Here is a 24,809-nt window from a genome sequence, read left to right on the forward strand (position 1 = left end):
GTTGCAGTGGGTTTAGAAAGATGCTCTGGAAATACTCAACACCCTCTCCCTCTCTTTCTCTCTCTCTCACACACAGGCACACGTGCACATAAACACCTCTTTTTGCCCTTAACCTTTTTCCCACCAATTTCCCTTCTGTCTTATTCTCTGTCTGCTCTCCTTCTCCCTCCTTCTTCTCCCCCTCCCTGTCCTCCTCCCTCTCCTCCTACCTCTCCCTCTCATCCTCCCTCTCCTTCTTCTCCTCTCTCGCCTTCTCTCCCTCTCCTTCCTCACCTTCTCTTCCTCCCTCTCCTTATCCTCCCGATGCCTCTCCTCCTCCCTCTCCCTCTCTTTCTCCTCCTCACCCCCTCATCTCCCTGTCCTCCCTCTCTCTCTCCTCCTCCCTTCCTTCCCCATCTCCCCTTCCTTCCTTCTCCTCCTCCCTCTCCATCTCCTCCTTCTCCTCCTCCCTTCCTTCCTTTCCTCCTCCCTCTCCTTCCTTCTCCTCCTCCCTCTCCTCCTTCTCCTCGCCTCCTCCCCCTCCTCCTTCTCCTCGCCTCCTCCCCCTCATCCTACCTCTCCTCCTCTCTCTCCTCCTCCCCCTCTCCCTCTCCTCCTCCTCCCTTCCTTCCTTTCCTCCTCCCTCTCCTTCTTCTCCTCGCCTCCTCCCTGTCCTTCTTCTTCTCGCCTCCTCCCTCTCTTCCTTCTCGCCTCCTCCCTCTCCTCCCTCTTCTTCTCCTCCCTCTTCTTCTCCTCCCTCTTCTTCTCCTCCCTCTTCTCCTCCTCCCTCTTCTTCTTCTCCCTCTCCTCCTTCTCGCCTCCTCCCTCTCCACCACCTTCTGCCTTTCTTATATAGACCCTCTCTTTTTATAGTGTCTCCTATAATCACCATGTAAACGTCAGGCTGTTGATTGCCTGCATACTGTATGTCTAATTATATAGACCCTCTCTTTTTATAGTGTCTCCTATAATCACCATGTAAACGTCAGAGGCTGTTGATTGCCTGCATACTGTATGTCTAATTATATAGACCCTCTCTTTTTATAGTGTCTCCTATAATCACCATGTAAACATCAGAGGCTGTTGATTGCCTGCATACTGTATGTCTAATTATATAGACCCTCTCTTTTTATAGTGTCTCCTATAATCACCATGTAAACGTCAGAGGCTGTTGATTGCCTGCATACTGTATGTCTAATTATATAGACCCTCTCTTTTTATAGTGTCTCCTATAATCACCATGTAAACGTCAGAGGCTGTTGATTGCCTGCATACTGTATGTCTAATTATATAGACCCTCTCTTTTTATAGTGTCTCCTATAATCACCATGTAAACGTCAGAGGCTGTTGATTGCCTGCATACTGTATGTCTAATTATATAGACCCTCTCTTTTTATAGTGTCTCCTATAATCACCATGTAAACGTCAGAGGCTGTTGATTGCCTGCATACTGTATGTCTAATTATATAGACCCTCTCTTTTTATAGTGTCTCCTATAATCACCATGTAAACGTCAGAGGCTGTTGATTGCCTGCATACTGTATGTCTAATTATATAGACCCTCTTTTTATAGTGTCTCCTATAATCACCATGTAAACGTCAGAGGCTGTTGATTGCCTGCATACTGTATGTCTAATTATATAGACCCTCTCTTTTTATAGTGTCTCCTATAATCACCATGTAAACGTCAGAGGCTGTTGATTGCCTGCATACTGTATGTCTAATTATATAGACCCTCTATTTTTATAGTGTCTCCTATAATCACCATGTAAACGTCAGAGGCTGTTGATTGCCTGCATACTGTATGTCTAATTATATAGACCCTCTATTTTTATAGTGTCTCCTATAATCACCATGTAAACGTCAGAGGCTGTTGATTGCCTGCATACTGTATGTCTAATTATATAGACCCTCTCTTTTTATAGTGTCTCCTATAATCACCATGTAAACCAGAGGCTGTTGATTGCCTGCATACTGTATGTCTAATTATATAGCGATCAGTGTGTGTGTTCATGTGCGTGTGTTTCATCAGATCATGTATTACATATGAGATATCAACAGCTTGCATAAGAGCAATCCATGTATGTTGCAGAGTTATTCTCAACAAACAACACATCTGTACGTTCTATTATTATCTAACTGTAATATGATACTGGTTGCATTTCAAATGTCTTTGAAGGCTAAATGAACTGCTGTTGTCACAAACTCTGGTGCATTTTTTTGTCAGACAGACAAAATTAAAGGCAAATGTACTGTATATTTTTAAAAATGTATATTTTGTATGTATATTTATTTGGATGGTCCCCTGTAAATGGTCTCTATCTGGTTGCTTTAACTATCGACAAACTGTAACTTGAAAATAAAGAGAGAAGACATAAACAGGACAAGCGATAGATTGGTGTGAAACAGTTGAAAGAAAGGATGTGGGAAGAGGAGTGAAGACTAGTCTGTAGCCTGCTGAACACATAGCTGATGGAGACAAAGAGAAATCAGACACAGAAGACATGATTGCTTGAGATTTTCCCAAAGTCTTTTTTTCTGCCTAGCATTTGAAACTGCTTGTGCCTTGACACCCAGTATTATTTCATGTGAGTCCTTTTAAGATGAATGTATTCTAGAAAGAGGGAAGGACTGTCAAGGAAATTAATTGTGAAGGATTTTTTTATATTTTTATTTTACCTTTATTTAACTAGGCAAGTCAGTTAAGAACAAATTCTTATTTTCAATGATGGCCTAGGAACAGTGGGTTAACTGCCTGTTCAGGGGCAGAACGGCAGATTTGTACCTTGTCAGCTCGGGGGTTTGAACTTGCAAACTTCCGGTTACTAGTTCAACTCGCCAACCACCAGGCTACCCTGCCGCCAGGCTACCCTGCCGCCAGGCTACCCTGCCGCCAGGCTACCCTGCCGCCAGGCTGTGAACTCTAAATAATTTAAACATACAATGCAGATGTTTTTATCTCAATACCAAATAATTTATTGACAACAATTAAGTAACTTACTGTGATTGTTTTCAATTAAAATAGTCAAAAAGAAACTAAATAGCTTCTTAGCAAAGATAATAATTTAGCTAGGACTGTCTGGGGAAAACTGTAAACTAGCTGTTATTGGCAGAGAGGTTTTGAAACTCTTTCTTATTGGTCTGTTAACAAATTTACCACCTGGTGATGTCAACAGGCAGGTCAAAACTCCATCCCACCATAACAGCCTGGAATTTTAGGTGGTCTTTCCAAACAGCTCTTTCACTGAAAGGGCATTATCATCATTTGCACAATTTCACAGTATTATTCCAACCTGTGGAAATATATATAAAACACAGGAAAATAAGGTTTTGACAGGACTGGGCCTTTAAGAAGAAGAAAATGACCATGGGTCTTTTTTTTTAATTGATCAGGTGGAAAAACGAATGCTAAAAATCTTAATTATAAAGTGTGTGTGTGTGTGTGTGTGTGTGTGTGTGTGTGTGTGTGTGTGTGTGTGTGTGTGTACCCTGAACAGCACGGCTTCTTATCAGCGATGCAGCGTCTGACCATATCACAGTTAGAGTAGCCGACTGGCTGCAGGAGTCGCCAAGAGAAGCACAGATTGTGCCAATTCATAATTCATCTTGATGGTTTTTTATTTAGCATTTGTTTTGCTTCCTCCCATGTGACTGACTTGCTACTCTATACATGGCCAAACAACTAGGTCTTGAAGAATTGTTCTCTCCTCTCCCATATGTATGAGATGTGAAAGAAAAGGACTTGTCCTGTCTTACTATAGTGAGGAGGGGTGTGAGAGGAGGGGAGAATTGTTAACACTTTACTTTACAATCCTGGCACAGATAGTAGTTAAAAAACAACAGTAACAATTGATACTTTCTGTCTGTTTTTATTTATTTCTTAGTCAATTCAATTGGTAAATTGCCACCACAGTGTGTGTGGTATCTGTGAGGTTTGGAATTAAACAGTGCAAAAATGCACGTTTGTTTTGATGGCCAATACAATGGTATGTTGTGTTAAAGCATCAAATGGTAGTTATTAGTAATAGTAATGTCATAACATTATGCAATTTCTAAGTAAACACCAGTTAAATTGAAGACTGTAACAAAAGACTACTGCTAATATCTGAGGAAGGAATATGAACGTAAAGCAAGTCTCATTCTCACTAAGAATTTCAAGCAGTGCTCTCTCATTTTGTTTAGGAAATTACCTCTCCTCCAGTGCTAGACTTTCTCCTCAATGTGATTCACTTTTATCTTATTGCTATGATTAAAACACAGTTGTCTGTGTGTCAGTGGAGGCTCCTCAGAAAAGGAAAGGGAGGACCATCCTACTCAGTGAATTAAAAAAAATAAAAAGTTAAATATTTAAAAAGTTAACATTTTTAGATAAAACTATACTAAATACCTGATTAAAAAACACTGTTTTGCAATGAATTCTGATCATAGATGCTGATCGTGAAACAGCAGAGGGAGCACGCCCCTATCCACATCGACGGGACCGCAGTGGATAACGTGTTCATCGGCGTAAACATCACTGACAATCTGAAATGATCCAACCATACAGACAGTGTGGTGAAGACGGCGCAACAGCAACTCTTCAACCTCAGGAGGCTGAAGACATTTGGCTTGGCCCCTAAGACCCTCACAAACTTTTACAGATGCACAATTGAGAGCTTCCTGTCGGGCTGTATCACCGCCTGGTACAGCAACTGCACCGCCTGCAACCGCAGGGCTCTCCAAAGGTTGGTGCGGTCTGCCCAACACATCACCGGGAGCACACTGCCTGCCCTGTAGGACACCTACAGCACCCGATGTCACAGGAAGGCCAAAAAGATCAACAAGTACATCAACCACCTGAGCCACAGCCTGTTCAACAGTCAATCTGACTGTTAAATAGCCATCACTAACAGGCTACCCCCCGGTTACTCAACCCTACACCTTAGAGACTGCGGCCCTATGTACATAGACATGGAATCACTGGCCACTTCAATAATGGAACACTAGTCACTTTAGTAATGTTTACATACTGCTTTACTCATATGTATTTACTATTCTATTCTACCTTATTGTGGTCAATGCCACTCTGACATTGCTCGTCCTAATATTTATATATTTCTTAATTCCATTCTTTTACTTTTAGATTTGTGTATTGATGTGAATTGTTACATACTACTGCACTGTTGGAGCTAGGAACACAAGCATTTGGTTACACCTGAAATAACATCTGCCAAATATGTGTGTGTATGTGACCAATAACATTTTATTTTATTTTAATGTCTACTGTAGCTTCAACAGCCCCCTCTAGGCTAGCACCATGGTGTAGCCAGAGGACAGCTATTTTGTTCCAGAGTCCTCCTCTGGAACATTGACTTCAATACAAAACCTAGGAGGCTCATGGTTCTCACCGCCTTCCAAAGACTTACAAAGTTATTATGATGACTTCCGGAGGATGTCCTCCAACCTATCAGAGCTCTTGTATTGTGAACTAACATCTTGTCCATCCAATCAAAGTGTCAGTGAATGAATCTATTACTGAAAGCACAAGCTACAGCTAGCTTACACTGTAGTGCATAAAGTATGCTGAGTAGTTGACTCAAAGAGCGAGAAAGACAATAGTTGAAATATTTTGAACAAATTATTTTCTTCAAAACATTAAGGACAAGCAGCTGAGAGAGCTAGCTGTATTTCTTTTTTTTCTTAGTTTACCTTTCACTTACTTTAAGCTAATGCAGCTAATTTAGCCTACTCAACAGCCTGACTAAATCAGAGAGGAATGCTTTTTATGTTAGCTGACTAAGGCTATCCAACACGGCAACTTTTCCAAGTCAAGGTAAGCTTTCGGTTTTATTAATTTATTGCCATCGGGGCCCTCCAGTGAGACTGCTAAACTGCTTTCTGTACACTGTACTGTGTGATTGTACACATGGATTGCATTATGGGTACTAATGTCTGAGTTCTAGTTTGTTGACTAACTTTTAATATGGTCACAGGGATGTAGGTTGTGTACTGGTTTGGCTTAGATAGATTTTTGCACCTGGTCATAGACGGCAAAAGGGAAAAAGTGAGAGGAGAGCGCAAATATACGAGAAGCAAAGTAATGATGCAGTATGTGCCTGTGTGTGTGCGGTGATCACGGATGTATTCATTCCACCGATTCTGTTGCAAAACATTTCTTAAACGGAAGCAAATGGAACAAGGAGGGACCACTCTGAATTTATCCAATAGAAACTTTTGTTTTAGACTAATGTTTACACCCGAGATCAGCTAGATGCAGGTAAGAGTGTACAAGGCGGTATTGAATGTGTCTGTCACCTTGATTACTCCTATTTGTCTTTCAACCTGTGTGCCTATGTTATAAACTTTCATTTCTTGGTTAGGTTGTAGCAAAATCCGAGTATCATGTCGCCTTAACCTATCGATGTTACATTGAACGTGTGTGTGTTTCTGTGAGAGGAGAGGGAGACTGGGGAGAGCTGGAACGATGTGCCACATAGGGGAAAGAGGGAGATAAGTGTCTGTGTGTGTGTGCGTGCGCAACACCAGCAGACTGATTGTATCTCATGTGTTCTGCAAGGCCAAACTAACAGAGCTGCTGCAGCACTGGAGCAACAATGAGCTGAGCTCTGTGTGTGTAGCAGGGGGAGGAGCATGTTCCCGGGCAAGGTGTGTGTGTGTGTGTGTGTGTGTGTGTGTGTGTGTGTGTGTGTGTGTGTGTGTGTGTGATGACTGAAGCATAGAATTCTCATCTCACAAGAAAACAGTAAGATGTCTGTTTCTCACTAAGACGCCGTGGGTGAATGTGCAAATGTGTATGAGTGCCTGAGTGTATGTTTGTACATGCGTGTGACTGTGGGTGCGTTTAATGGTGCTCCTTTGTGTGAATTTGAGGTGGAGATAGTATTTTCTGTCTCAGGGAAGTGTATAATGAGGAGGTAGAGAGTTGTAGGCTGTTGTGCGTGATGCATAATGTTGCTCAATGCTACCATCTAGCTGTGACTTCTGTTAGTTCTCTGTCACTCCTAGCCCTTTTCTCTCTTTGCTCTCTCTCTCTCTCGCTGTCTTTCAGTCTCTCCACCACCCTTTCCCAATAGCCCTCTCTCCACACCTCCCTCTCTCTTTCACTCTCTATCTCTCTCAATATCAGCAGCCAGAGTGATATAAATAATACATCAAAACACATTAAAAACATTTACTGGTGATGAATGAGGAGGGAGAATGGGGGACTGGGCCTTAAAAGAAGGAGTGTTATAGTGCATTGGGAGATTTAGCAGACCTGGACCTTTTACACTGAGGAAGAGATGGTAAAAAGACAGTAATATACCAAAGTGTTCCCCTAATATTGTCAGCCTCTAGTAGTTTACTGGTCGTTTACTTTAGAGCAAAACATGGCTTTATTGAGCTCCAACTCATCCAGAGTGCTGCCTAGTCCACTAACCACTGATTTCATTCATTAAGGTGTAGCACTCAGCAGTGTTTTGGTTAGTCTGTACATTGTAAATGCAACAAAGTGGAAGAATTGCAGAACCATGAAGCATACATCCTTTCATACACTACCTGATAACACACACACACACACACACACACACACACACACACACACACACACACACACACACACACACACACTTCTTTCCCCTATGTGGCACATCGTTCAAGCTCTCCCCAGTCTCCCTCTCCTTCTTGCTCTCACCCCCCCTTCTCTGCTTCCCTCTCACTCCCTCTCTCCCCTCTCTCTGTTACTCCCCCCTTCCCTCCCCCTCTCTCTCCCCTTCCCCCCTGGCAGTGTGGCGATTGGCATTATTAAAAATTGATTGGCAGCGAGCATTTTGTGGCTTGCATGTATTACTGAGCCGGAGAGCAGTGGGAAAGCAGCCAGAATTGACAGACAGGCAGTGGAGGAATGGAAGGATGACTGTAAAGGAGAATGGAAATGAGGGGTGAAAAGTAAGAGTGTAAAGGAGGAATGAAATTAGAAGTGCAAAGGAGGAGTGTAAAGAAGGAATAAAATAATGGGTGTAAACTAGGAATGAAATGAGGAATGTAAAGGAGGAGTGTAGGGGGAATGGAAAGAGGAATGGAAAAGGGTGACAAGGCCTTATATGAGAACTGGGTGTCTAGATTAGATGGACAGAGAGACGAGCAGACAGGTAGAAAGTTAGACCGAGTCAGAATTATTCAAATGTACAGGTCTCTGTAATGAGGCCCGGGTGAACTGCAATGTATTTGAACAGAGCTTGCACACATCCTTTCTCTTTCCATCCTTCATCCCTCTCTCTAAATTACTGAACCTGTACTATCAAATCTCAAAGGTTGTCCTTCTATCCCAACCTACACAATTACATCTCAAAACATATTTAAGTACTGTTACTTATTTGCCAACGCTGTCAATGACATTTAGGAAATGGTGTGCAGCTTTATCTTCGTTAGGTAAGCAATCCTAACATCTACCTCTCTCTTCTCTGTCTTCTCTTCCTTACTTTCTTTCTTTCTCTTTCCCTCCTACCCTCTCTATTCTCAATCTCTCTCTCTCTCCCTCTCCAGATGAACAGGCCTATCCAGGTGAAGCCTGCGGACAGCGAGAGTCGAGGAGGTAGTGCTCCACTTCTTTAAACATAGCTGCCGACCGTCCCACATCAGTGGCACCATTACCCCTCTGGCCTAGACAAGCACACACGCAAATCAGAGGAGGCTGGTGGGAGGAGCTATAGGAGGATGGACTCATTGTAATGGCTGGAATGCAATAAAAGGAACAGTATCAAACACATTAAACATATGTAAACCACATGCTTGACTCTATTCCGTTTCAGACATTACAATGAGCCTGTCCTCCTCCTATAGCTCCTCTCCTCTTTAGATGTTTGTCTTATTCTTTTTTTTTCAATGCATAACATATTTAGTTGTGAATTAATCATACACAAGTTTGAGAGTTTTGAATAGCATCAGCTAGAGAGAGTGAAGGGGTCAGTCAACTATGGCCTTTTAAAAGTCAATCATTATCTCAGTAACTTTCATTTTCTTCAAAGGACTCACACACAAACACATACGGTACACACACACATGGGCCACTGATTAACCAGTTCAACATAACAGTCTTCCAGGGCAGCGAGAATTTTTGTTTTTGTTTCACACTGTAACATATTTCTGCCTGCAACATAACATGAATAAACATTGTTGTATGTGAGAGAGAGAAAAATAGAGAATGGCGGAGGAGAGTGGGAGAAGAAGAGAGAAAAATAGAGAGTGTGAGGGAACCATTTTTAGAAAGAGATAAAGAGGTAGAGCAAATGAGGAGAGCGAGGGAGAAAGAGAGAGAGTTACTGAGGGATTGCATGACTTCCTCTCTGTTTATTCTGGTCCTCTAACTGTGATTGATGGAGCTGGGGAGACGAGAGAGAAACAATCAGTGGATGAGCTGGAGAAGGATTCTTACTTCTCTTCCTTTACCTCTCTCCATCCCTCCTGTTTCCCACCTCTCCCCCTCGCTCTTCCTCTCCCTCTCCACCTCCCTTGCCTCTACCTCTACACACCCCCCTGTTTCTCTTAGTGCCTCATTCTCAAATCCAGTCCTTGCTCCCACTGCTAGTTTTCATTCTTCCCCACTAACCAGGAACTGATTCAGACCTGGGAACATAGGCCTCTCAGTTTAGGCCAATGTAGTGAATGAAGCCCTTATTTAAATGGTGGTGTTACATTAGTGATCGGTTTCCTGAGCACAGATTAAGTCGAGTCCTGGACTAATACATTCTTTAAATGGAGATTCTCCATTGAGAGTTGTTTTTAATCCAGGAGTTGGGTTCATCTGTGTCAGGGAAACTGGCCCTAAGTGAAACTCTCATCATACATTGGTTCCTATTAATTTAATTTCCAGCTGAATATTTCTGTTTATTGGATATTTCAAACTTTTTTAACAAATCAAAAACTGAAAAATTGGGCGTGCAAAATTATTCAGCCCCCTTAAGTTAATACTTTGTAGCGCCACCTTTTGCTGCGATTACAGCTGTAAGTCGCTTGGGGTATGTCTCTATCAGTTTTGCACATCAAGAGACTGAATTTTTTTCCCATTCCTCCTTGCATAACAGCTCGAGCTCAGTGAGGTTGGATGGAGAGCAATTGTGAACAGCAGTTTTCAGTTCTTTCCACAGATTCTCGATTGGATTCAGGTCTGGACTTTGACTTGGCCATTCTAACCTGGATATGTTTATTTTTGAACCATTCCATTGTAGATTTTGCTTTATGTTTTGGATCATTGTCTTGTTGGAAGACAAATGTCCGTCCCAGTCTTAGGTCTTTTGCAGACTCCATCAGGTTTTCTTCCAGAATGGTCCTGTATTTGGCTCCATCCATCTTCCCATCAATTTTAAACAGCTTCACTGTCCCTGCTGAATAAAAGCAGGCCCAAACCATGATGCTGCCACCACCATGTTTGACAGTGGGGGTGGTGTGTTCAGGGTGATGAGCTGTGTTGCTTTTACGCCAAACATAACGTTTTGCATTGTTGCCAAAAAGTTCAATTTTGGTTTCATCTGACCAGAGCACCTTCTTCCACATGTTTGGTGTGTCTCCCAGGTGGCTTGTGGCAAACTTTAAACAACACTTTTTATGGATATCTTTAAGAAATGGCTTTCTTCTTGCCACTCTTCCATAAAGGCCAGATTTGTGCAATATACGACTGATTGTTGTCCTATGGACAGAGTCTCCCACCTCAGCTGTAGATCTCTGCAGTTCATCCAGAGTGATCATGGGCCTCTTGGCTGCATCTCTGATCAGTCTTCTCCTTGTATGAGCTGAAAGTTTAGAGGGACGGCCAGGTCTTGGTAGATTTGCAGTGGTCTGATACTCCTTCCATTTCAATATTATCGCTTGCACAGTGCTCCTTGGGATGTTTAAAGCTTGGGAAATCTTTTTGTATCCAAATCCGGCTTTAAACTTCTTCACAACAGTATCTCGGACCTGCCTGGTGTGTTCCTTGTTCTTCATGATGCTCTCTGCGCTTTTAACGGACCTCTGAGACTATCACAGTGCAGGTGCATTTATACGGAGACTTGATTACACACAGGTGGATTGTATTTATCATCATTAGTCATTTAGGTCAACATTGGATCATTCAGAGATCCTCACTGAACTTCTGGAGAGAGTTTGCTGCACTGAAAGTAAAGGGGCTGAATAATTTTGCACGCCCAATTTTTCAGTTTTTGATTTGTTAAAAAAGTTTGAAATATCCAATAAATGTCGTTCCACTTCATGATTGTGTCCCACTTGTTGTTGATTCTTCACAAAAAAATAGTCATAGGCATATGCACCTGTGATTTGAAACAATCTTCAGCTATTTCTTTTAAAGAAGCTAATGATTCTCTGTGACTAAGTCATGCTCTCTGGTGTAGGATTTATAATGATTTTATTTAGACAGGAGTAATATCATATAATTTTGGCAAAACAAAATTTTACTTAAGGGGAAGGGAAGCCAGCATCCGAACAGTGCACTGTGCACCCGCCAACATTCCTTCCCAATTTGCAAGTGCAGATATCTGTATACACAGTGGCGGAACTAGGGTTTTCTACATGGGGTGGCCAGGGGGTGGCCATGGCTACTTCAGGGGTCCATAGACCATGACAGAACATCTTGTAACGGTTTTGACTTGAGGTTATTATTTATAGGGGTGCCAGGTAGGTTGTGCCTACCAGAGAAAACATTAGTTTCTCCTTTTAGTTTGGGTGGGAATGAGTCCCATCTGGTCCGTCAAGTCTACACCAATACAAAGGACGTATGTAAAAGTCAGGATGGAAATAAACTTTTCATAAACCCTTAAAACATTGAAAAGAACTTCAAAAACAATTATATTCTGTTGCGTGGGTTGTATTAGCAACAACAATGATTACACACATATATAATAATATCACAATGAGTTCTGGTTCCTCCAGAAATGTCCTGTACCTCGGGCCTAAAAAGAGTCCTGCCCGGTAAAGGAGTTCAGTGAACTCAAGTGACTTTTGTCACGCGATGTTTGTCCGTTCGTTCCGTGTAGCGTAAACCCAGTATTAAACATACAATCAATATAACAATTACTTTACCACAGAACCTTAAAGCGGATCAACTCTTAATTAAGTCCTCAACTACCACTAACTACACAAATCACAGTATACATCACATCCAAACAAATGAAATACCGTATACAAAAAGGTGGTAGTCAGTCGGTCAGTCAGACAATCCAATCCGCCAATAGATCTCCCGCGGAGAAAGGCCACGAAGAACGGAGAGGTGTAGTCCAGGGACGCAAAGAGTGGATCCGATCCTGGGTAAACTCTCTTAGGCTACAAAACACACGTTTAACGGCAACAAAACAAACGGAATAGAGATGCTTCGGAACTGAGGGTTGAACACATCCTCATGCACGTCTCCATCACAACCCCACTTTCGTGCAGCTGATGCTGGCTATTTAATTGGGAATTAAAGGGAAAGCGCCCTATTGGAAGGAGCTGCACTGAGACGGTTCAGAAAAATTCAGGGCCGTCACAATCTGTGTGTAACCCTATCCTGGCATCTAAGGAGGATGAATAAATCCTATGATTGCTGATTAGAGGTAGAAGTGATAATTCACTTAACCCGGAGTTCTTCAGTGTGGCAGATAGTGTGGTCCAAAAGGGTTACTTCACTAGAATTCTTTAACATACTATGAATAGTCAGTGTCTCTACCTCAGAGCTGCAGCTCAATTTCTCTCTCTCTCACACACACACACACACACACACACACACACACACACACGCACACACACACACACACACACATACACACACACACACACACACACTGGAGAGGCGTGGGTCACTCTGTTTTCATGAATATATAATCTGGGTCTATAAGTGTTGAACATCCCAAAAAAATTCAGAGAATAAAGCTCATGCTCCAAGGAGATTTAAAAAAAAAAAAATATTTATTTTACCTTTATTTAACCAGGAAAGTCAGTTAAGAACACATTCTTATTTTCAATGACGGCCTGGGAAAAGTGGGTTAACTGCCTGTTCAGGGGCAGAACGACAGATTTGTTCCTTGTCAGCTCGGGGGTTTGAACTCGCAACCTTCCGGTTACTAGTCCAACGCTCTGACCACTAGGCTGACCACTAGGCTACACTACCATTACAAAATATTTTTTTTACAAAAAAACACACTGCAATTTGACATACCAGGTATCAAGTAGAATTGGACTTGAACATTTTTAATAATTTTGGTGCCCATCAATATTACAAACTTACAGTATCATATTTATGCTCATATATATTATGTTAACTAACAGCAAATACATTTTTTGGAATTGGCCTAATCAAGACCAAATTAAATCTGTGTGACATGATACCCTTTGGATTTATCATTTTACAATGTCAGTGTACTAGCTAGTACACAGTGCAGATTTTACTCATGACCAGAGGGACCGCCTAAGTGCCAAATTATCCTAGGTAGATTTAAAACAGTATAATTCTGCCGTTCTGGTGAGGACTGGCTAAATGTTTCACAAACTCATCCATGTTGAGGGAGCGTGCCCTCCTTGACTTAACACTGAGGATTCTGAGGTGACTTAACCTGTCATCAACCATTGTTGTCCTAAGGTGGGTTTTAATCCATTTTAAATAGCTCATGGAATACCTCCTTTATAAGGTTCTAGAAACACAACAAAGTCAAGGAGAGTAGACGGTCTGTCCCTTCCACTTTTCTCTCTCCTATCAAGATCCGCTTGGTTTGATGAACCTCATGTTTGAGGTCCTCTAAATCTCACTCAAATGTCTGAGCAAAGGCAAAAAGAGGCTCCTCATTCAAGAATGTTGTAGTCTTTTGGGTTGAGAGACTGGACCCCTTGCATTATCTCGCAATTCCTATTTGAAAAATGCCTCGTTGCAGCCCAGCTGTGAGACTCAAGCACCTGATAAAAGATAGCTCTTTGGAAGCTCTCACCAACACTCCGGTCACTATATTATGTCCTACAGTGCTCATTATCAATGAGTCGTGAAATCTTAAGCTTGTTTTAGGCTGTCTTTTACACACTGTTTGTACACTTGTTTTTCAGTGCTCTGCAATCTCTTCAGCCTCTTTCAATAGTTCTCCAAAGTAACCCTCACTTCTGTAGTCCTGTGATGTGTCTGTAAGGGCACCTACAGCCCTTGCTAGGTTAAGAGAGCTTGATTGGAGCATGTCAGAAAGACATTTGGCATCACTGAGCACTTTACCAAAGGTAACCAAAAGCCCTTTGAAATGTAAATCTATCAGAGAAAGAAGGCCCCTTGCCTCCACTGATCCATCACCACTATTTTCAAGTGTGATATCCTGTAGCGCTCTCAGAACTGCTGGAAGCCTCTACCTCAGATTACAGCATGCCATGTATCTGCATGCCCATCTTATATCCGTAAGTCTCTGTAGTTCCCTGGGCTGCTGCTGTGGATACAGCTCTTTCTGAACTGCAAGCCACTTGAGATGAACGTACAAAGTTATACAGCTTCTGCAGGAGAGCAAAAAAGTTAACTGCCTCAGGCACTGATTGTACAGCATCGACAAGAACCAAATTCAAACAATGTGCATTACAGTGCACATAAAATGCAAATGTTGCACTGTTTTAAATCCGTGCAGACACTATAGAATGCTTTCCGTTCATGCCCCGCAATATTATTTCTGTAGTCCAGACCATGTTTTTCAAGGCAATCAATTATTGTGTTTGTGAGACCTGCTGCATCTAAGCTTTCAGCTGACTGAAAGTGTAAAAGGCTTCCGTGGATGGCCCATTGTAATAGTACCTCACATCTAAAGACGTGTTATTTTTATTTATTTTTTATACACATTTCGCTTATCATGGATAGATTTTGGCGAGAGTGGGCCCTCTCGCTTCGCCTCTTCCTCTCTGCTGGAACAATCTCACCGGAGAAAGCATCCGAGCGAGCAAAACAGAACCCCTCTGTCTTGCTAAATGTAACCCATGTATCTGATGCCGTCTGGACAGATATAGTTTGACATGCCATACTATTTTTGTCCAGACAGAATCAGATACATGGTATACATATACACATACTGTTTTTGTCCAGACAGAATCAGATACATGGTATACATATACACATACTGTTTTTGTCCAGACAGAATCAGATACATGGTATACATATACACATACTGTTTTTGTCCAGACAGAATCAGATACATGGTATACATATACACATACTGTTTTTGTCCAGACAGAATCAGATACATGGTATACATATACACATACTGTTTTTGTCCAGACAGAATCAGATACATGGTATACATATACACATACTGTTTTTGTCCAGACAGAATCAGATACATGGTATACATATACACATACTGTTTTGTTCACTCAGAGGCTTTATCTGAAATTGAAACGCATGTCTGTTTAGCAGGTCTCGGTCAAATAAATGATCAATATTTTATTTTGATGGGCAAGGACGTACGTTAGCCCATAACGTCGACCCTGTAGCCACAGTAATAAAATCTGATTTTTATAACCCTAACCTTATCCACAATGTTAAACCCATATGCCTAACCCTAACCTTAAATTAAGACCCAAAAGCTGATTTTTACAACACATACAATTTTGACTTAACAGCTAGCCCATCTAGCAAAAATAGCTTAGTTCTTCCGCCAGTGCAAGATTCATGAGAATAAATGTAAACCTGCTCAATATAATGCGTTGTTATCCCTACTGACTCTGATCGGACGGACTCACTAAACATAAAGAGTGCGTTTATGAATCATGTCTGAGCCTTGGTGTGTGCCCCTGGCTGTCCGTACATGAAAATACAAGACAATTGTGCCATCTGGTTCATGTAATATAAGGAATATGATGTATTGCATTTACTTTTAACTTTTTCTTAAGCATGACAATCGAGAACTTTTCCCACCACTGTTCTTAAATACATTTACATTTAAGTCATTTAGCAGACGCTCTTATCCAGAGCGACTTACAAATTGGTGCATTCACCTTATGACATCCAGTAGAATAGTCACTTTACAATAGTGCATCTAAATCATAAAGGGGGGAGAAGGATTACTTATCCTATCCTAGGTATTCCTTAAAGAGGTGGGGTTTCAGGTGTGAAGGTGGTGATTGACTCCGCTGTCCTGGCGTCGTGAGGGAGTTTGTTCCACCATTGGGGGGCCAGAGCAGCGAACAGTTTTGACTGGGCTGAGCGGGAACTGTACTTCCTCAGTGGTAGGGAGGCGAGCAGGCCAGAGGTGGATGAACGCAGTGCCCTTGTTTGGGTGTAGGGCCTGATCAGAGCCTGGAGGTACTGAGGTGCCGTTCCCCTCACAGCTCCGTAGGCAAGCACCATGGTCTTGTAGCAGATGCGAGCTTCAACTGGAAGCCAGTGGAGAGAGCGGAGGAGCGGGGTGAATTTAACATTTAAAACCAGATACTTTTACTCTGGTATTAATAGTATGATAATGGAGTACTCTTCCCTCCACTCTCTCTGTGTGTGTGTGTGTGTGTGTGTGTGTGTGTGTGTGTGTGTGTGTGTGTGTGTGTGTGTGTGTGTGTGTGTGTGTGTGTGTGTGTGTGTGTGTGTGTGTGTGTGTGTGTGTGTGTGTGTGTGTGTGTGTGTGTGTGTGTGTGTGTGTGTGTGTGTGTGTGTGTGTGTGTGTGTGTGTGTGTGCGTGTCCTCCACCCCTGATCTCCGGGCCACACTTGTTAACATTCCCCCCTGTGCAAGGCCAGAGCCGAGATTAGTCTTGTTGACTCGGCAAGGACAGCCTGTCAGGGAGAGCAGCCCCTTTACACACACTCACTCACACACACACACACAAATCCATGCACACTTGAACACATTCACAGACCCAGTCAAACAAACCTCACACAGGCACTCGCACACACACATACCTGTTCATGACCAGTTCCTCTTTGTTTCAGAAGACAGAAAACTCTTTGTGGGCATGCTCAACAAGCAGCAGTCTGAAGACGATGTGCGATGTCTCTTCGAGTCCTTCGGCAGCATTGAAGAGTGCACCATCCTTAGAGGTCCTGATGGAAACAGTAAAGGTCAGTATCTGTGGTTCCAGCTTCTCATCATTTTGTTATGTTCATCCTCACACCATATCATCAAAGACATGTATTTATTTATCTATTTATTTGAGTTTGAACAATTGACACCTTGAATTAGAATCCTTGAATCCTTTCTGGCATTTATCTTTAGATGTGCAAAAGCTTATGTCTGGCTAACAGTGATCCTAAAAGCTTTACCATCCTCTTCATCAGGCTCGAGGTGAAGTTTCCCCTAGGTACAGATCTAGGATCAGCTTCCCCTCCCCCAATCCTAACATGAACCATTTGTGGAAAAAATGCCAAACTGACCCAAGATCGGCGTCTAGGGGTAACTTCACCGTACACCCTTCATCAGTGCGCTTTATTGGCAGGCTTCAGTAGTAAACCTCATTAGCTTCTTCAGTGCCACTTCATTGCTTCACTTCATTATCAGTGGGCTGACACTAATCAATAGGCTCCATCACAACTAAGCCCAATAATTACTGTATGCTTGATCATTCACAGTCATCAGTAAGCCTCATCAGTGAGCTCCTTCAGTGAGTTGAATGGGAACGATGGCATGGGGGATGCCGAATATTTGCTGTGAGCTTGATCATCTAGACTCATCACTAGGTTTAATCGATAGTAACGCTTCAGTGGTAGTAAGGGTTACACTGTAAGTGTAAGCATCATCATTAGGCTTCATCAGTTAACCTCTAATGAAAGTGGGTTTGAATGATGTGGGTATTAAACGTCTATTCCACGTTGGTTAAAAATGTAATTTCATTGAAATTACTTGGAAACAACATTGATTCAACCAGTGTGTGCCCCGTAGGTAGTGACTGACTGTCTGACTGACTGTCTTTTCTGTCTCTTTCTCACTATCTGCTCCTCTCTTTTTCTCTGTTCCTCTCTCTGTTCCTCTCTCTGTTCCTCTCTCTGTTCCTCTCTCTCTCTGTTCCTCTCTCTGTTCCTCTCTCTGTTCCTCTCTCTGTTCCTCTCTCTGTTCCTCTCTCTGTTCCTCTCTCTCTCTGTTCCTCTCTCTCTGTTCCTCTCTCTCTGTTCCTCTCTCTCTCTCTGTTCCTCTGTTCCTCTCTCTCTCTCTCTTTCCTCTCTCTCTCTCTCTGTTCTCTTCCTCTCTGTTCCTCCTCTCTGTTCCTCTCTCTCCTCTCTGTTCTCTCTCTCTCTCTCTCTCTCTCTCTCTCTCTCTCTCTCTCTCTCTCTCTCTGTTTCTCTCTCTCTCTCTCTCTGTTCCTCTCTCTCTCTCTCTCTCTGTTCCTCTCTCTCTGTTCCTCTCTCTCTCTCTCTCTCTCTGTTCCTCTCTCTCTGTTCCTCTCTCTCTCTCTCTCTGTTTCTCTCTCTCTCTCTGTTTCTCTCTCTCTCTCTCTCTGTTCCTCTCTCTCTCTGTTCCTCTCTCTCTCTCTCTCTCTCTTCCTCTCTCTGTCCCTCTCTGTCCTCTCTGTTCCTCTCTGTTCCTTTCTCTCTCTCTCTCTCTCTGTTCCTCTCTCTCTCTCTCTGTTCCTCTCTCTCTCTCTGTTCCTCTCTCTCTCTCTCTCTCTCTCTCTCTCTCTCTCTCTCTCTCTCTCTCTCTCTCTCTCTCTCTCTCTCTCTCTCTCTCTCTCTCTCTCTCTGTTCCTCTCTCTCTCTGTTCTCTCTCTCTCTGTTCCTCTCTCTCTCTGTTCCTCTCTCTCTGTTCCTCTCTCTCTCTCTGTTCCTCTCTCTCTCTCTGTTCCTCTCTCTCTGTTCCTCTCTCTCTGTTCCTCTCTCTCTCTCTGTTCCTCTCTCTGTTCCTCTCTCTCTCTCTCTGTTCCTCTCTCTCTCTCTCTCTCTCTCTCTCTCTCTCTCTCTCTCTCTCTCTCTCTCTCTCTCAGGTTGTGCGTTTGTAAAGTACTCCTCTCACGCTGAAGCTCAGGCAGCTATCAGTGCACTACACGGCAGCCAGACAATGCCTGTGAGTTCAGTATTCAATATGGTGAGTGTATCAGCTAGTGTGTGTCCTTTGTATTGTGTGTGTATGTGTTAACATATGTACTCCTTTGCTCTCTCTGTGTGTGTGTGTGTGTGTGTGTGTGTGTGTGTGTGTGTGTGTGTGTGTGTGTGTGTGTGTGTGTGTGTGTGTGTGTGTGTGTGTGTGTGTGTGTGTGTGTGTGTGTGTGTGTGTGTGTGTGTGTGTGTGTGTGTGTGTGTGTGTGTGTGCACGCACGCATGCATGCTTACCTGCGTGTGTGTGGCAGGGTGCATCCTCAAGTCTGGTGGTGAAGTTTGCCGACACAGATAAGGAGCGCACCATCCGGCGCATGCAGCAGATGGCTGGTCAGATGGGTATTTTCAACCCCATGGCCCTGCAGTTTGGGGCCTACGGGGCCTATGCACAGGTAGGACACACCAGTGGAGAATGACTTCCTCCTCTTATTGAAGCCATGGATATTCAAGGCCGACCACGGTACTGCAGGCATAGTTAGCAGAAAACAGGATCCCCCATTATAGTGAATGGGAAAAATGGAAATCTTCGTGGTCAATTTTAGTGTAAATGAAAAAATGTTTAGAAGACAATCATGGCACCAATAATTGCATCTAACACAATAGATGTATGTCCTTGAACTAAGCATTTTTTTATTGCATACAGAAGAAGTTATAAGGATAATTTTGTTGCTAATGGCAACCTGCAGTACCCCGCTCCCCGGGACAGCCACACAGAATAAATATCAGCCTACACTCAACACACTCACTCAACTTTCTAGAGCAGTGGTCAGCAACCGGTCAATATTGCCCAGCATTATCCAGGTTAGGGGAGGGTTTGGCCAGCCGGTATGTCCTTGTCCCATTGTGCTCTAGTGACTCCTGCGGCAGGCCGGCCGCATGCATGCTGCCACGCCAGGTGTACAGTGTTTCCTCCGACACATTGGTGCGGCTGGATTCCGAGTTAAGCGAGCAGTGTGTCAAGAAGCAGTGTGGCTTGGCAGGGTCGTACTTCGGAGCACGCACATCTATTGACCTTCGCCTCTCCCGAGTCCGTAAAGGGATTTGCAGCAATGGGACAAGACTGTAATTAATTACCAATTGCGGAGAAAAAGGGAGAAAAAATAAATAATTTTAAAAACAATTTCTGTAGGTGCACCCAACTCAACTGCCCTGCGCCCCGGGGAGGTGAACTGTAGGTAAAAACTCTGCTTTCCTGGCGGGAGAGCAAATCAAGTAGCTGCAGTGACCGTGTCTCCAGTAATGGAGCATAAAAGCTAGAGCAAAGTTCATAGTGTGAGATTTCAAAACATTTAAAACCAGACTAGAGAGAGACTGTCAATGAATACAGCAAAGAGCTGCTGTTTTTATGACTGAGTTCATGTTTAAGTTCTTCGTCAGCACTGTCAACACTTTCTATTCAACACTTTTAGAATCCATAAAATGTGGGTTCTTCCTATTTCCCCTCAGTGCTACAACAAGCACTGCAGCAGTAATAAATGAGGAGGAAAGTGTATCTATAGGCTTGCGTTGTTGTCATTATTAGCAGCTTGGGTCTTTTTAATATTGAGGAATATTTCACTTTCTCTGTTCAAACAGAGAGTAACAACATGAATTTGTGTATGAGGCTGAAATAATAAGGTGCGACTCAAGTTTCGTCATAAGCTGGGAGACAGTGTCCCTTTTTGGTCAGTGTCAATGGGAGCTGAGGGATGAGCAGAGGGATGTTGAGAGGCGGCACCTCAGTCTGCTGCTGTCTTCTTCCGCTGAGACTGACCATCAGATTTAGGCAACATCAGTTCAGTAAAATTATAATTAAATGATTTAACTGTATACTCACTTTGCTGTGCCTTACAAGTGATACAGCAATGGCTCTATTACTGGTGTGATCATATATCTCAAATGGCCCAAACAACAATAGATTGGCAGGGCAATTCAAGTAAAGCTTATATTGTATGTATTGGGCTTATAGCTTACTGGACAAACCTCATTGCTACAGTACTGTTTTTAATTGGTTAATGTTGCATAGGTTTACATTTTTTAAATCAGGTTTTTAAAAAATCTGAGCGGTAGATCTCAGCTTGCATTTTGACTCAGAAAATGTTGGCGACCACTGTTTTAGATTTTTCCCTGTTAACACTATAAACGTTTCCCTTTACTGTGTCAATTTCGATCAAATCATCTCAACATTTGCACTTTAAATGCAACGTTGTAGGCAGAAAGCATCAGAGTAGGATTCTATTGCATTGGCACACACAACTCCCGTACTCTACACAGACCGGTGTGGCATAAACAATCAGAGCTGCAGTAGGCCTATATGCAAATAGACCATTGCCGTATATGGATCTGTGCCATTTGCTTTGAACTGGACTGTGTTTACAGTACGAGCGGTCGTGAGTAGATGCGCTTGTTTTGAGATCAAAGTCAGAGCTATATGTAGCCACATGCACATTTGTTCACATCCTTTGCTAGTTAGTGAGTTATTATCCCAGTTATAGATAATTTGTAGTCAGCGATAGGGGAGTGATTGATTCATACAAGAGCACAAAACGTGTAAATATCTAGACATCTTTGAAAAGCGAGTCAGGTAAAGAGTTCATTTTTTTCTTAAAGGGGCAGTGATATTTTTTGAGACGCTTGAATACACTAAGGGTAGCATAATTTGTCTGATTCTCTGTTATAATGGAATGGGAATAATAATGCGTTTTATTTTGTAAAGTGTTTTTTGCATCAAGCAACACAACAACATTTTCAGTCACCTCCTTGTCTGAAGGACAATTGTAATGAACAGGTTAATGTCAAGCCCTGCATGTTTTTTTCAAACGTTTCATGGAATGTACATTGAACACCACACTTTGGCTACTACTGTAGGCTAGATGATAGAAGAGCTATTTCCATGTTAAAATGTTATGGGATGCATGTTCTCCATTGTTTTTGGTAGTCATACATTATGATCAAATAGCCACCATAGCCTATTTGACCACTGTTAAAACTATAACTTAAAGCATGTACTGTCTCAGTGTTCACAGTAAATGCGCGCTGTGAAAACGAGACCTGAAATTTACTCAGTGATGAAATATTTTGGAGGGAACATTGGGCAGCACTGAGCTAGGCTGCAACATCCCTTCCTGGATAAGCTCAATCTGCGCATATTATGTCTCCATAAGGCGCCATTTGGCTTCAATGTGCTACTGAGTTTCACATATGAATGAATGGTGTCACGTGATCGATGGCTGTGTCCATTCATATATACAGTCATTTAAACACACACACACACACACACACACACACACACACACACACACACACAAGTACGCACACACTCACACATGCACACACACACACACACACACACACACACACACACACACACACACACACACACACACACACACACACACACACACACACACACACACACACACACACACACACACACAAAATAGAATATGAGCTGAAGTATAAAAAAAAGTTACAATTGTGCAGAATAAGAAAGTCACACTCTCCATCCCTCTCTCCTGAGTGGCGGGGCAGTCTAAGGCACTGCATCTCAGTGCAAGAGCCGTCACTATAGACCCTGATTCCCATGGGGTGGCGCACAATTGTCCCAGCGTCATCTGGGTTAGGGTTTGACCGGGTAAGGCTGTCATTGCAAATACGAATTTGTTCTTGACTGACTTGGCTAGTTAAATAAAGGTTAAATAAAAAATACATACAAATATCTCCCTATCTCCCCCTCACTCCATCTCTCCATCTCCCCCTCACTCCATCTCTCCATCTCCCCCTCACTCCATCTCTCCATCTCCCCCTCACTCCATCTCTCCATCTCCCCCTCACTCCATCTCTCCATCTCCCCCTCACTCCATCTCTCCATCTCCCCCTCACTCCATCTCTCCATCTCCCCCTCACTCCATCTCTCCATCTCCCCCTCACTCCATCTCTCCATCTCCCCCTCACTCCATCTCTCCATCTCCCCCTCACTCCATCTCTCCATCTCCCCCTCCTCCATCTCTCCATCTCCCCATCACTCCATCTCTCCATCTCCCCCTCACTCCATCTCTCCATCTCCCCTCACTCCATCTCTCCATCTCCCCATCACTCCATCTCTCCATCTCCCCCTCACTCCATCTCTCCATCTCCCCCTCCTCCCATCTCTCCATCTCCCCCTCACTCCATCTCTCCATCTCCCCCTCACTCCATCTCTCCATCTCCCCCTCACTCCATCTCTCCATCTCCCCCTCACTCCATCTCTCCATCTCCCCCTCACTCCATCTCTCCATCTCCCCCTCACTCCATCTCTCCATCTCCCCCTCACTCCATCTCTCCATCTCCCCCTCACTCCATCTCTCCATCTCCCCCTCACTCCATCTCTCCATCTCCCCCTCACTCCATCTCTCCATCTCCCCCTCACTCCATCTCTCCATCTCCCCCTCTCTCCATCTCCCCCTCACTCCATCTCTCCATCTCCCCCTCACTCCATCTCTCCATCTCCCCCTCACTCCATCTCTCCATCTCCCCCTCACTCCATCTCTCCATCTCTCCATCACTCCCTCTCTCCATCTCCCCCTCACTCCATCTCTCCATCTCCCCATCACTCCATCTCTCCCTCACCCATCTCTCCATCTCCCCCTCCATCTCCATCTCTCCATCTCCCCCTCACTCCATCTCTCCATCTCCCCCTCACTCCATCTCTCCATCTCCCCTCACTCCATCTCTCCATCTCCCCCTCACTCCATCTCTCCATCTCCCCCTCACTCCATCTCTCCATCTCCCCCTCACTCCATCTCTCCATCTCCCCCTCACTCCATCTCTCCATCTCCCCCTCACTCCATCTCTCCATCTCCCCCTCCTCCATCTCTCCATCTCCCCCTCACTCCATCTCTCCATCTCCCCCTCACTCCATCTCTCCATCTCCCCTCATCCATCTCTCCATCTCCCCCTCACTCCATCTCTCCATCTCCCCCTCACTCCATCTCTCCATCTCCCCTCACTCCATCTCTCCATCTCCCCCTCACTCCATCTCTCCATCTCCCCCTCACTCCATCTCTCCATCTCCCCCTCACTCCATCTCTCCATCTCCCCTCACTCCATCTCTCCATCTCCCCCTCACCATCTCTCCATCTCCCCCTCACTCCATCTCCATCCATCTCCATCTCCCCTCACTCCATCTCCATCCTCCATCACTCCATCACTCCATCTCCCCTCACTCCATCTCTCCATCTCCCCCTCACTCCATCTCTCCATCTCCCCTCACTCCATCACTCCATCTCCATCTCCCCCTCACTCCATCTCTCCATCTCCCATCTCCCCATCTCTCCATCTCCCCCTCACTCCATCTCTCCATCTCCCCTCTCCATCTCCATCCTCCATCTCTCCATCTCTCCATCTCCCCATCACTCCATCTCCCCCCATCACTCCATCTCCCCCTCTCCATCTCCCCATCTCTCCATCTCTCCATCTCCATCTCTCCATCTCCCCATCACTCCATCTCTCCATCTCCCCTCCATCACTCCATCTCTCCATCTCCCCCTCCATCTCCATCTCTCCATCTCCCCCTCACTCCATCTCCCCTCCATCTCTCCATCTCTCCATCTCCCCCTCTCCATCTCCCCATCACTCCATCTCTCCATCACTCCATCTCTCCATCTCCCCCTCACTCCATCTCTCCATCTCCCCCTCACTCCATCTCTCCATCTCCCCCTCACTCCATCTCTCCATGCAGGTGCAGCAGCAGCAGGCAGCGTTGATGGCGTCAGTAGGGCAGGGGGGTTACCTCAGCCCCATGGCAGCCTTTGCCGCTGCACAGATGCAGCACATGGCCACCATCAACGGCCTCCCAGGGGGGCACATGACCCCCACGTCAGGTGAGGCCAGGGGTC

At 44.0% G+C, this 24,809-nt stretch overlaps 1 protein-coding gene across 9 annotated transcripts in view; it reads left to right on the plus strand.

Annotated features, from left to right (window-relative positions):
• LOC118399894 (CUGBP Elav-like family member 4) overlaps nucleotides 1-24,809 on the plus strand; it is a 120,256-nt gene that overhangs the window by 79,855 nt on the left and 15,592 nt on the right. For 3 of the 9 annotated variants that reach the window (XM_052473693.1, XM_052473699.1, XM_052473694.1), the window contains exons 3-7: nucleotides 8,503-8,551; nucleotides 16,861-16,989; nucleotides 18,843-18,943; nucleotides 19,206-19,346; nucleotides 24,653-24,794. In XM_052473693.1, the coding sequence (XP_052329653.1) occupies nucleotides 8,503-8,551; nucleotides 16,861-16,989; nucleotides 18,843-18,943; nucleotides 19,206-19,346; nucleotides 24,653-24,794 (562 nt within the window). The remainder of the gene's footprint in view (nucleotides 1-8,502; nucleotides 8,552-16,860; nucleotides 16,990-18,842; nucleotides 18,944-19,205; nucleotides 19,347-24,652; nucleotides 24,795-24,809) is intronic. The other 6 variants (XM_052473696.1, XM_052473700.1, XM_052473697.1 and 3 more) reach the window with 3 other exon arrangements.

This window comes from Oncorhynchus keta, chromosome 21, assembly GCF_023373465.1.
Source record: "Oncorhynchus keta strain PuntledgeMale-10-30-2019 chromosome 21, Oket_V2, whole genome shotgun sequence".
In the NCBI taxonomy this organism is placed as follows: domain Eukaryota; kingdom Metazoa; phylum Chordata; class Actinopteri; order Salmoniformes; family Salmonidae; genus Oncorhynchus; species Oncorhynchus keta.